The 12,540-nt window shown below is 47.8% G+C and overlaps 1 protein-coding gene across 2 annotated transcripts; it reads right to left on the reverse strand.

Moving 5' to 3' along the window:
• Nucleotides 1-10: 10 nt before the first annotated feature.
• Nucleotides 11-7,726, reverse strand: GPKOW (G-patch domain and KOW motifs). 2 transcript variants are annotated; one of them, XM_077752966.1, is made up of 11 exons: nucleotides 7,287-7,726; nucleotides 6,458-6,612; nucleotides 6,233-6,357; nucleotides 4,185-4,294; nucleotides 3,184-3,397; nucleotides 2,642-2,774; nucleotides 1,867-1,993; nucleotides 1,546-1,669; nucleotides 1,388-1,457; nucleotides 574-659; nucleotides 11-479 (listed from the first exon to the last, which is right to left on the reverse strand). In XM_077752966.1, the coding sequence occupies exons 1-11, from the start codon at nucleotides 7,460-7,462 to the stop codon at nucleotides 345-347; spliced, it is 1,455 nt and encodes a 484-aa protein (XP_077609092.1). In that variant the 5' UTR covers nucleotides 7,463-7,726; the 3' UTR covers nucleotides 11-344. The 2 variants fall into 2 exon arrangements, with proteins under 2 accessions (XP_077609092.1, XP_077609093.1); XM_077752967.1 differs by having other exon boundaries at nucleotides 7,248-7,309.
• Between the last annotated feature and the right edge of the window lie 4,814 nt (nucleotides 7,727-12,540).

A 12,540-nucleotide genomic window follows, 5' to 3' on the forward strand; every position in this document is an offset into this window, starting at 1 on the left:
AGCAACAGATCCTTGAACTTGTCTGTCAGCTCATGCAGTGCAGTGGGGCTAAAGCCTGGAATGGTGCCCAACTCCTGCTTCCACTCGGCTCAGCACACACTTACGATCTTGTCATTTTACTGAATTTTTTGGAAATGATTTTTATTACACACTAGCTTCTAGAGAATACTAGGCTTGCTTCAAGTCTCCCTTCTGGTCTGTCTCTTGTGCCACGTCCCTGTCCTGGTCCTGGGGCTGCGGTGCAAGTGGAGGATGGAACAATGACCTCCCCACCACTGTGAAGACTGGCTTTCCACACCGTACAGAACAGGTAGCAGCCTGCGGGGTGGGAGCGGGGCCACGGGTCAGTCTTCATCTGAGTCACTGGGGCCCAGGTACTGGCAGACAGCATCATAGTGAAGTTCCAACAGTTGATTCTCTCTCCGCAGCTGCACCACAGCCCGGCTCCGTTCTCTGTCCCAGTCCAGCAGGCGGCCCACCTAGAATAGAAGCGGGTGGAATCAGCAGTGCCGACCCAGACTCCTAGACATCCCCTATATGGCCCCAGCCCCCACGCCCAGGTATGGGACTCACCTTTCCAGCCTGCGGCCCCAGCACCACCATTACCCGGTTGCCTTGGACCTTGGGGACCAGGGTCTCCAGCATGTATTCCCTCAGGCCTGCAGATGAGAGGAGGAGTGAGGCCCGCAGCCAGGCCCAGCCCACCCAGGGTCCTGTCAGAAGTTTTTTTCTGTATTCCCGAGAGCCACTCTGTACCCTACTGACACGTGGGGGTCCCATTGCACCCATTTTGCAGGTGAGAACACCTAAGAAATAGTTCCTAAAAAGGTGAGCACTTATGTAGGAAAATGATGGGTGATGACAAGATACCATTTACTGTGGGCACGTCATATGCCCTGCAATGCATGAGTTTGGGACACATCTGTACAAGAGGGAGAAACAGCTCATTTCCATGCCAGTATTGCAGATGGGGAAAGGAGGAGCTCAGATAATCACCATCACAGAAGCGCCTAATGTTCTGTCAGGAGATTCTAGGCCTCAGGGGCACCTGGGTGGCTCAGTTGGTTAAGCGACCAACTTCAGCTCAGGTCATGATCTCATGGTTTGTGAGTTTGAGCCCCTCATTAGGATCTCTGCTGTCAGCACGGAGCCTGCTTTGGATCCTCCATCCCCCTCTTTCTGTCCCTCCCCTGCTGGTTCTCTCTCTTTCTCTCTCTCTCAAAAATAAATAAGTCAACTAAAAAAACACCCAATATCCTGGGCCTTGCAAAATACCTAAACTCTGACCAATCTACCAGCCTTTGCCCACACCAGTCTCTGGGTCTAAGACAGCCTTCCCATCAGCCTCCAGGATGATAACGACCCAGTGGTCATCCCTCGGACTCACCTTCCAGGACCTGGCCTTGATCTGTTCGACACACACAGGTATCTGGGCTGAGAACATCTTCGATTGTCATCTGGGGAGGTCAAGGGATGTGAGAGTGTTGGAGTTATGGCGTCCTACTCCCTGGGGGAAGAGGAGGACCCAGGCTGCAGGGTTCTCACCTTGGTGTTGTAATACTGGCCACCCTTGTGCAGTCTGTCCACAAAGCGTACGCGCAGGTCCCTGTGCAACCAGTGCTGGCTCCTGGGACCTGCCTTCTCATTCTTGACAGCAGGCTCCCCCTGTCTGTGGAAAGGGGCCAACACGGGGCTTAGTTCATCAGATGCACATTTTGCTCACCCCACCTTTGCTGCTGCTGTGAAACCCACCTATAATGGCGTCTCTAGTTCATTCTATGTGCCTGCCTTGCCCTGGAAGCCTTCTCTGACTGCTAAAGCCTCTTGCCCCACCCCACCCCCCATCCCAGATGCCCAGGGTCTCACCCGTCAGAAAGGTGTTTCCGCTTCCTCTGTGAGTCCTCCCGCTGGCTGGGGAAGCCCTGGTCCCGGAGGGCCTTCCATGATGAAGCTGTTCCATTCTGCTCCACTGAGGAAGTTTTATGCATCTGGCCTATGCAAGGGCACGTGGGGAGAATGAGGAGGGAGCCTCAGCGTGCCATTCTCTTACCTTGCAGATAATGGCAGGTCTCTTACCTGCCTCAGTGTCCCCTCCTACCATCACGACTTTGCCTACACTGTTGGAATGCTCTCCCCTTCCCCTCAACTGCTGCGGCTTCCTTCAGGAAGCCTTCCTCAGCCGCTCGAGCCTGCGCTGATAGTACTGATCTCAGGCAACCATCTAGTATGGGTTAGACACTCCTGAGAGCTCTGTCAGCACCAATCTCCCATCTGCCAAACTGCCTCATCTTGCTGCCATGCCTAGAATGCTTTCCTCCCTGGTCATGGCCTATTCCCAGCTGCCCTCACTCCTCAGAAGAGAGGCTCATCACCCTGAATAGACCTCCTAAGGATAGGAATTGGTTTCTATACTTGTTTCTTCTCTCTCAGAAAAAGGCAAAAGCCCCAGGGCTACTATATCAATTTTCCATAAAACTGAATAAACTACTTATCTTCATTCTCTCCTTCTGACCTCTGACCAGAAGTCACACCTGCCAGGCAGACGGGTGACCTCTCTGCCGCCCCCACCACCTGGGACAGGCCCTACCACCCCCCTGGGATGCTTCTCCAACTCTCCCAGCTAGGTAAAAGGCTCACTCACCGAGATCTGAGGAATTCTTGTCAAACTCCTGCTGGGAGACAGGCCGCAGGCAGTACTCACTAACAGTCACCATGCGGCTCCCCACGGCCAGGCGAACCATGGCCCGAACATTGTCAGGGTCGAGGCCTTCTACCTGAAAGGTTGGGGGAAAGAAGTGGACTAAACCCACATTCCTAGGACCCAGCTGTCCACTCTTACTTCTAACAGGCCTGATCCCTGTGTCTCTCCCACCAGACTGACCCAAGGCCTAGGACAGGCCCTGGCCCATATGTCTCCCCTGCCAGACTGTGTGGCTTGGATATGTTTTAAAATTTCAATTCTCAGGAATGTGCTGCATATGGCATTTTCTCTTTTAGTTGGAAACTGAGGCTCAGAAAGGCCCAGCAAGTGGTCCTGAGTCACCAAATGAGGCAGCAAGCCAGACAGGCCTGAAAGACAAGGACTTCCAGCCCTTTCCACCCTAAACCCAAGTCTTCCTCCCTCTGGCCCTCACATCAATCTTCGGGCCTGCTTCGAGCTCCCGGCACAGCTTGGTTCCTTACCTTCCCATAGAGGCCACGATGCGGGCCAGAAAGAACCACCACAGCCCCACCGGGCACCAGTCCTTGAGGCTGGTCTTCCTTATTCTTCTCTTGCTCCTCCTCTGGCTTTGGTAGGCGATGGGGGCCAGTGGGGGCCAGGGCCTGGACCTCGGTCAGGTTGGCACCCAGCCCTAACCCCTTTGGTCTCAGTGAGTTGACACGGGGCTTCACCACTCTGCAGGGAGCATAGTATGTGAGCTTGTTGGGCAGGGGAGTGGGGGGGATATTAAGTTTTCAGTGCCTCCCCACGCACTACTATTCAAATTCCACCCTGTCAACATGCTCAAGAATAACCTTCCCAATCTCACATTAGGACTGCTTTTGATCTACAGAAATAACAATTTCATTTGGTCCAACCCAATAACACATTGGGTAGACCATCTATTCCATAGTATCTGCAGCAGGACCTGAGGCAGATTCCTGTAATCAAACGCCCTAATATTTCTACAGGGGAAATCATACAAATGTTCACGCCAAGCAAGAGAAATAGGCTATAAAATGCTCTGTGTCTCAGTTCATGTTTGGCTACTAAATGGTTTATGAAAAAAAAACGTTTGGTTTTCAGAATTCTTTGGAGAACTGAGAAGAAGGGACCATAAGTCTGTGTGATAATAGCAAATGTCTAGTCCATATTTACTTGGGACTGGGGCCTGCTATAAGTGCTTTATGTGTATAATTTCACATAGCTCCACAACAGACCTGGGAAGTCAGTATTGTCATTATCCCCATTTTTCAGATGACGAAGCTGATGCTCAGAAAGGTAACCTTCACATAAATGGGATCCCATTACAGAGTTTTGAAGGGTAAATAGGAGATTGAAACAGTAGTGGAAAGGCTTACTGAATTGCTTAGGGTGGTAACATGCCTTCTTCCTGCCTGGATGGTTCTGGATGGGCAGTAACCATGGAGGTCTTGTTCACTGCCCCTGTCTGTTGCTCCCTTGCCCCTGCCCTAGAACTCACTGATTGAAGGTGCGGCCAATGCCCTCGCCAGGTTTCCAGCCCATGCCTCGTAACATGGCCAGCCCATAGGCCTCTACAGGGACTGCCTCGTAATCAGCTTCCTCCGGCACCTACAGGTTCAGGCAGAGGAAGGATGGTCAGGCTTGGCTTACGGTGGATCCTCCGAAATGTGCTTACTAACACCCATAGGGTGACCCTCGATGCTTCTTTTCCAATAAGCTCAAGGTTAGTTTTAATTTCCTCTTGCTGTCCCCCACTTTATTCCTCCATGTTGTCCTTCAACAAACAATTATAAAGCACCTGTTCTGTGCCAGGTACTGATCTAGGCGATGAGGATAAAGCAGTAAACAAAACAGACAAAACCCTGTGCCCTGTGACGCTTACATTCTAGTTGTAGAGACACACAATAAATAAAATACATAAAACATGGTATGTCAGGTAGTGATAAGTTATATGAAGAAAAATAAAGCAGCTTAAGGGGATGCAAAGGGATGGAGAAGAGAGTATTACTGAGTTGATATCTGAGCAGAAGCCAGAAGCGATGATAGAGGGAGCCAGGAGGATACAGAAGGAAGAGTAGTCCAAGCAGAGAGAACAGTTAATAGCAAAGGCTCTGAGGCAGGACAAGATCTGGTATGTGGGAAGAGCATCATGAAAGTCAACCTGACTGCAACAGTACTGTGGAGGCGGAGATGGATGGTGAGACATTAATCAGGAGATCTGGGCTGGAGCTATGGGAGGCTGGCCACCACATAAAGGGGCCCAGTGAGGAAGTTACAGCAATGGTCCAGATGAAAGATACTTGTTGCTCAGACCAGAGTGGTGATGGTGAGAAGAGGTCAGATTCTGGATGTATTCTGCAAAGGGAGATGACAGCATTTTGCTGAAAGACTGCACACTGAGTATGGAATAAAGAGGGGAGTTCAACAGTGACTCTAAGGTTTTTTTTTGGCTGAATGAGAGGAAGGATGGATGGAACTGGGATCAACTGAGATGTGAAGTCTGGAGGAGGAGAGGAAATGAGAGAAATGAGGCCAAAGAGGGAACAGGATAGAAAGTGAAGTGAAGATCCTATTTTTTTTTTTAAGATGAAAGACACCAGAAGACATGTGAAGGCCAATGAGAACAGTTCAGTCAAAAGAGAGAGTGGTCTGGGGCTGTAGGAGAAATAAGCTCCAAAGAAGCATTGCTAAAACATTGTGAATAAAGAGGTGAAAAGTTAATCCGGGATCCATGGGTATGAAACATAGACTTGGTTGCTTCAGTAGACACACACCTTGCCTCTCCTTATCCATCACCTGCCATCCTTACTCCCTCAATTCTTTATACTCACTCTAGACACACCGTAAGTTGTTTTACCAATGGGCACACGCAACACCGACTCCCTGCCACCATGCCACTACTTGGGTTGTTGCTGCCATTGGTACTCACCTTGCTCTTCCCTCATTCACTAAACCCTATCTGTCCTTCCAGGCCTCACTCCTACGACTCTGGTCTGAGTCTCCCTCATTTCTAGCCTGCACTACTGGTCTCCTTGCTTCTGCCTTTACTTACTAGTCTGTATTGCTCATAGTAGCCAGAGAGATCCTGTGAAATCTTAAGTCTTCACCCCTCTCTGCTCAGAGCCATCTCATGGCCCTCATCTCATTCACAATAAAAGCCCTCACCATGACCCACAAGGCCCTGCCTAGTTTAGCCCCAGCCACTTCCGACTTTGTCTACTCCTCCTCCCCTTCACTCATTTCCCTCCAGCTATACTGGTCTCCTTGGTGTTCCTCAAACACTCCAGGCTGAGTCTACCCTCAGGATCTTTATATTTTCCTGTTCCATTTTCTCATCTTAGTCAGATAATCCCAGAATGCAAGTGCTTTTCTACACCTTGGTATCTGGATTCGTTTGTTAATGCTTCCCAAAAGGGACAGAAGGAGGAAGAGCCAGGCAGCAGGCCTCTAGTACACACACAGACTTTCCCCGCTGGGTGCACAGAGGCAAGCCTGGCAGACAGGGCAAAGAGAGGCTGGGGTTGGAGGAGTTAGGGACCAGCTCACTGTCTCAGCTCGGGGTTCGCTGTCTGCCCCTTCTCCGTTAGGGATGCATCCTTTCTGGATCATGGGGATAGCAAGCATGGGGTCGATACCCGAATTCTCTCTCTCCTCCAGGGACTTCTTGGAGTCTAAGGAAGAATGGGAGGGAGTAATGAGGTCCCACCCTCTCCTTCCATTTTTCCTCCCCCTCTTCCTTCACTGGGGCAAGACAAAGAGGGGGTCACTCACCCTCAATGAGCTCCTTTACAGCCTGAGACAGCACCCCATCCATCAAAGCCTCAGTGTTTGCAGATGGCCCAGGAGCCTGGGTCGGTGGCTGCCTGCGATGGCCATTCTGGATCAAAGGGATGACGAGTTCCTTGGGAGTTTCTGAGGCCTTCACACTGATGTGGACACAGAGATGGGACGTTGGGAGAGTAGTATGGTCAGTGGGTTCTGAGCCACACTCCTCCCTTCAGACAAAACACAAGAGCCAAACTCGCCCCCAGCCGGACGGACCACACTCTCCCTTCTCCTGCCATGTCTCTAATGGCGTGTTCTTTCGATTCTCTCCCCCACCCCCAACTCCTAAATGTACGTGCCTTTGAGGAATCAGCCTTCAGTCCTGGAACCTCTGCTCAGCCCAAGACCCACTTCCATGGCTTTCACAAGGACTCAAAAATCACCATCTTCAACCCAGACTCTCCCCAGGTCCAGGCTCTACACCAACCTCCCATATGGTTNATCCCGTTCCCTATACTGGAGAAGCTCCACCGCTTCAGCTGAGAAACTAGGGGTTCTGTCATTGTCCATTCCTTTCCTTCTCTCAAAACGCACTCTGGGTCCGCAAGTGCTAAAGACACACCCTCTCAGGAATACATCCTCTATTCTCAAACGCCCTGGCTGTCAGGCCCAATCCNCCCGTTACACACTCCCGCCTTCTCGCCTTCACGAATTTCCTCAGGCTGTGCTTCAAGGCTTTCCAGGCCACCGTCACCAAAACAATCAACTCAGATTCCACCCTCCCACTTGAACCCACCGAACCGAATTCCAAGGGATGAAAGACACGGCGCTTCACCTCTGCAGCTCCCTCCCTTCCACGGTCTTCAAGAAATCCTTCTCCTCCGGAGCCGCACTCGTGTCATCTCCCGGATCTGCCAGCCGTCTCCTGGCAGATGTGCGACTGAAGCTGAATGAAATTGGGGCAGCAGAAACTCCCGCGGATCGCAAAGTACCCTCTTCGGCGTCCGCCATCTTGCCCCTCTTCCCAGGCGAGTGCGCTGCTTGCTGGGAAGGTTAGTTTGGTCTCAGTTTGACTGGGGCCAGAGGACGAGGGTTAAAACTACTTTTCCCACAAAGCACTGCGGCATCGGCTGGCGAGTGTGAAAAAGGGACCTTAGGAAGTAATCGTCGCTCTTCTTACTTCATAGGAACGCATCGCGCCAATCATTTAGGGAAATGTAGTTCTTGGGGGTTATTCATGCCTTCATTTAGGTAGTCAACAAGTAGTTATTAATCGCCATGCTCTACTGGTAGTGGAAGTGTAGATAAAAATACATCATTTAAGAAAAAAATTTTTGAGTTTCAGTTGTGTACAATAACAAATAGACATGCAAATCGAGCCTACTGATGCCAGATTTGATACACCACAAGCTCTGGATTCAAATATTAATAAAATAGACCTCCTCCTTTCTAGAGGCTCATAGTCCAGGGAACAAGGACACCTAAACAGATATTAAAACTATATATACACGTGTGCCTGGGTGGCTCAGTTGGTTAAGCATCCCACTCTGAATCCCAGCTAGGTCTTAATCTCAGGGTCCTGAGTTCCAGTCCTACGTTGGGTTCCATGCTGGATATGAAGACTACTTCTTTTTTTTTAATGTTTTTTTTCCTTAAATTTCTTTCTTTTTTTTTAATTTTTTTTTATTTATTTATAGGAGAGAGAGAGAGAGAGACAGCGTGAGCAGGGGAGGGTCAGAGAGAGAGGGAGTCACAGACTGAAACAGGCTCCAGGCTCTGAGCTGGCAGTCAGCACAGAGCCCGACGCGGGGCTCGAACCCACGAACTGTGAGATCATGACCTGAGCTGAAGCAGGACGCTTAACTGACTGAGCCACCCAGGCGCCCCAAGACTACTTTAAAAAATACACACACACACACACACTTGACCCTTGAATAATGCAAAGGTTAGGGGAACCAAGCCACTGCTCCCACAGTTGAAAATTTACAAATAGGGGCGTCTGGGTTGCTCAGTTGGTTAAGCATAGGGTTAAGCACCTGACTTCAACTCAGGTCATGTTCTCAACATTCGTGAGTTTGAGCCCCAAGTCGGGCTCTGTGTGGAAACCTCAAAGCCTGGAGCCTGCTTCAGATTTTGTATCTCCCTCTCTCTACCCCTCCCCTGCTTGCACTCTGTCTCTCAAAAATAAGCATTAAAAGAAAAAAGAAAAAAGAAAATTTAGAATAACTTTTGATTCCTCAAAAACTTTACTAATATCCTGTTGACTGGAAACCTTAATGATAACATAAGCAGTAGAGTTACACATATTTTGTATGCTACATGTATTATATACTGTATTCTTTTGGGGCGCCTGGGTGGCTTAGTCGGTTAAGTGTCCGACTTTCGCTTAGGTAATGATCTCGCGGTTCGTGGGTTCGAGCCCCGCGTCGGGCTCTGTGCTGACTGCCAGCTCAGAGCCAGGAGCCTGNGAGAGAGAGGGGAGACACAGAATCTGAAGACAGGCTCCACGCTCTGAGCTGTCAACACAGAGTCCGACGCGGGGCTGGAACCCAGGAACCATGATTTCATGACCTGAGCCGAAGTCGGACGCTTAATGGACTGAGCCACCGAGGCGCCCCTGTATTCTTTTTTATACTATATTATATACTGTACTTTTAAAATACTGTATTCTTAAGAGTAAGGTAAAGAAAAGAAAAGAAAATGTTATTCAGAAACTCATAAGGAGGGGTGCCCGGGTGACTCAGTTGGTTAAGCATCTGACTCTTGATCTCAGTTCAGGTCATGATCTCAGATGTGTGGGTTCAAGCCCTGCATCAGGCTCTGCACTGTCAGTGCAGAGCCTACTTGGGATTCATTCCCTCTCTTTCTCTCTCTCTGCCCCTCCCGCACTCTTGNATTTAAAAAAGAAAATCATAAGGAAGAGAAAATACATTTATAATACTATACTGTACTTATTGAGAAAAATCGTGGTATAAATGGACCTGTGCAGTTCAAACCCATGTTGTTCAAGGGTCAACTATAGTTCCCACTGTTACCCAAAACTGGGTTTACCTCTTGGCAGATATGGAGCCAAAAGACACATCCAAGCAAAGAATAGGAAGAGTTTTACTTGGAACAAATAAAGAAGAACACTGTGGAGATATCTCCCAAAGCAGTGTCTTCTTCAACAACAAAAATGGGTAAGTTTTCAGCTAAAGCCATGGAAGGGCTTGCAAACTAAGGAATTCAGTATGGAATTGGGGTAAAAGTCATCTTAAGTCGACCGAAGTCAGGAGAGCTGGCAAGGGTCAGCATCATCAATTCTCTGGCTCCAGTTGGTCTGGTATTTGAGTGCTCAAAGGGGTTTAAATCCTGCAAAGATGACTCAAGACTATGTGTCAAGTCAATCTTTACTTTCGAATCAGAAATGGAAGTTTTACCACTGATTTATTGTTGCTGATATGATTAGGCTATCTCCTGGCCTGATAGTGTCTGTTTGTTCTCACATTCTTTTGTTTCCTTCAAATCATTATCTACTGAGATCTATTCTTCTTCAATTTCAACACATCTCAGGAAGTTCTGCAAGAAATGTGCAAGTAGTGCTTGTCAGGCAAAAATTGCAAGATGAGAGAGGGCCTAAAATGACTTTTCTTTCTTTTTTTAAGTTTATTTTTTATGAGAGAGAGAACATGCGAAGGAGGGGCAGAGAGGGAGGGGACAGAGGATTCAAAAGTGAGCTCTATGCTGACAGCAGTCAGCCTAACGTGGGGCTCGAACTCAGGAACCATGAGATCATGACCTGAGCAGAAGCCAGATGTTTAACTGACTGAGCCATGCAGACACCTATAAAATGACTTTTCTTATGTCACAAAGGCTATGCCTTTTATCTCTTTTTCCAGGGATCACTATTTATTACGGCTTATACTACCAACATTAAATATGTTGTGAGAGGCACGTTCTAAGGCTTTGAAAGATTAATGGGACAGATTCCTTTTGTGAAGGACCTTAAAGAGAGATAGAGAAACTGAAAGGGCCCCATGAGGGACTGTTTTTTGAAAGACTCGGGTTTTTTGTTTTTTGTGGGGTTTTTTTTTGCCCATTTCCCTGCTTCTATTCTTGCTAGGACCAGCAACCCGCCTTACACATTCCTTATAATACAAATAATGTATGTCCTCCTCATAAGGATGAAGGAGTTAATGATTCCTTTGGAGTCTTCCAGCACAACAGAACTTCTAAGGAATGGGTAAGGCCATCATGTGTGTATTCCAGACCACCGGTGCTAGACATCTCAATGTCAAGACCCCATGGAGTACATGAGGACCATTCTCCTCGTTCTATCCAGTTCCCAGATGCCTGAAAGGACACTTACATCAGACCACAATCCTCAGGATAAACCCCAGACCCCAAGCAAAGACAAGGCTCTCTCCTTTCCGAGTCTCCCAGACACTGCCTGTATCTGCACGGTCTCTGTATCTTCAAAAAATTCTGCTCTTACTTCCGCTTCGCTCATGTTTGATTTATGTCCTACGTGAAGCCAAGGACCCTCTTGGCTGGTCGTGCAGGACCGCCTTTGGATCCTTGGACCCAGCCTGCCTTCATCATAAGAGTTTATAAAGTAGAAGACTGATACTTAAATAGCCACCAGAAAGAACACCACAGATCTGCTAAAAATTGATCCCAAGGAAATCATTCAAGATGTGAGAAAATATTTTTTTAAGTTTATTTAAGAAATATCTCCATCCATGGAGCACCTGGGTGGCTCAGTTGGCTAAGTGTCCAACTTCAGCTCAGGTCATGATCTTACAGTTCGTGGGTCCAAGCCCCGCATCGCTCTGTGCTGACAAATTAGAACGTGGAGCCTGCTTCGGATTCTGTGTCTCCCTCTCTCTCTCTGCCCTTTCCCTGCTCACACTCTGTTTCTTTCTCTATCTCTCTCTCTGTCTTTCTCAAAAGAAAAAAAAATCTCTACATCCAACTTGGGGCTCGAACTTATATCCCTGAGATCAAGAGTCACATGCTCTTCTGACTGAGCCAGCCAGGAACCCCATGAAGAGATTTTTACATGAGATTCATCATAGTATTATTTATTGCAGCAAAAGATTGAAGACCACTTAAAGGAACAACAGAAGGAGATAGGGTGAATGAATTATAGCACCTTCCTTGGATGGAACACATATACTAGAACATTTAAGTGTGAAGCTATAAATATACTTAAATGAAAGTGAAATGTTTGGAAAGTAGAATAATGTGGTGGGTCAGAGGATGGTCTTGAAAACAGGAAGCACAATAATCAATCTCGTGGCCATGTTTCCAGGCTTAGAAGCCCTGGGCATCCTTCACGATATCTAGCAGATAAAGACTACAAAGCAACTTTTATAAATATCAATTTAAATAAAGAGGTAAACTGAGGCAAGCTCAAAAAGATGAGTTTATTTGGGAGTAGCAGAGATTGCAATTCTGGACACCCAACTTGCAGCAAGCTACAGATAAGACCCAAATTACAATTCTTTTGCTATTCCCAAATAAATTCATCTTTCTGAACTTGCCTCAGTTTACCTCTTTATTTAGGCTGATATTCCTTGGAGTCAGAAGTGGGAGCCAAAGGAGATGACCCCAGAAGAATGATGATCCAGGGACTCATGTGAGGTACCTGTCCCAAGCACGCACTCATGGCTTCCGTTAGTCCAGATTAACTTCTCTTGGGTGGGTCTTCTCTATGATTCTGAGCTCCCTCTCTTTGGCTCACCTTTCCAACTTCCTTCTGGATCTGTTTTAAAACGATCATTTTTTGGTGAGTACTCATTTCTCTTAGTGAATACTAGTTTTTTTTGGTGAGTACTTCTTTATTATTAGAAGGACATAAGAATTTTGGTAAAATTCCTTTGGAATTCTTGGGAGTGTTAAAAATAAAGCCAAAGGCCCAAGCTGGAGTCACTTGCCTTCCAAGTTGCAATTAATTGCAATTTCAACCTCTCCAGGCGTAGAATTTTAAACCAATCAATCTAGAATGTTCTGGTCTGCACCAATGACGTAATCTCTCACTTGGGGCCCTCTCATCCCCAAAGAAAAATCAGGTAATCTGCGTGATAANNCGCCCCACCCCTCACCCC

This window comes from Crocuta crocuta, unplaced genomic scaffold (genome assembly GCF_008692635.1).
Source record: "Crocuta crocuta isolate KB4526 unplaced genomic scaffold, BGI_CrCroc_1.0 scaffold943, whole genome shotgun sequence".
In the NCBI taxonomy this organism is placed as follows: domain Eukaryota; kingdom Metazoa; phylum Chordata; class Mammalia; order Carnivora; family Hyaenidae; genus Crocuta; species Crocuta crocuta.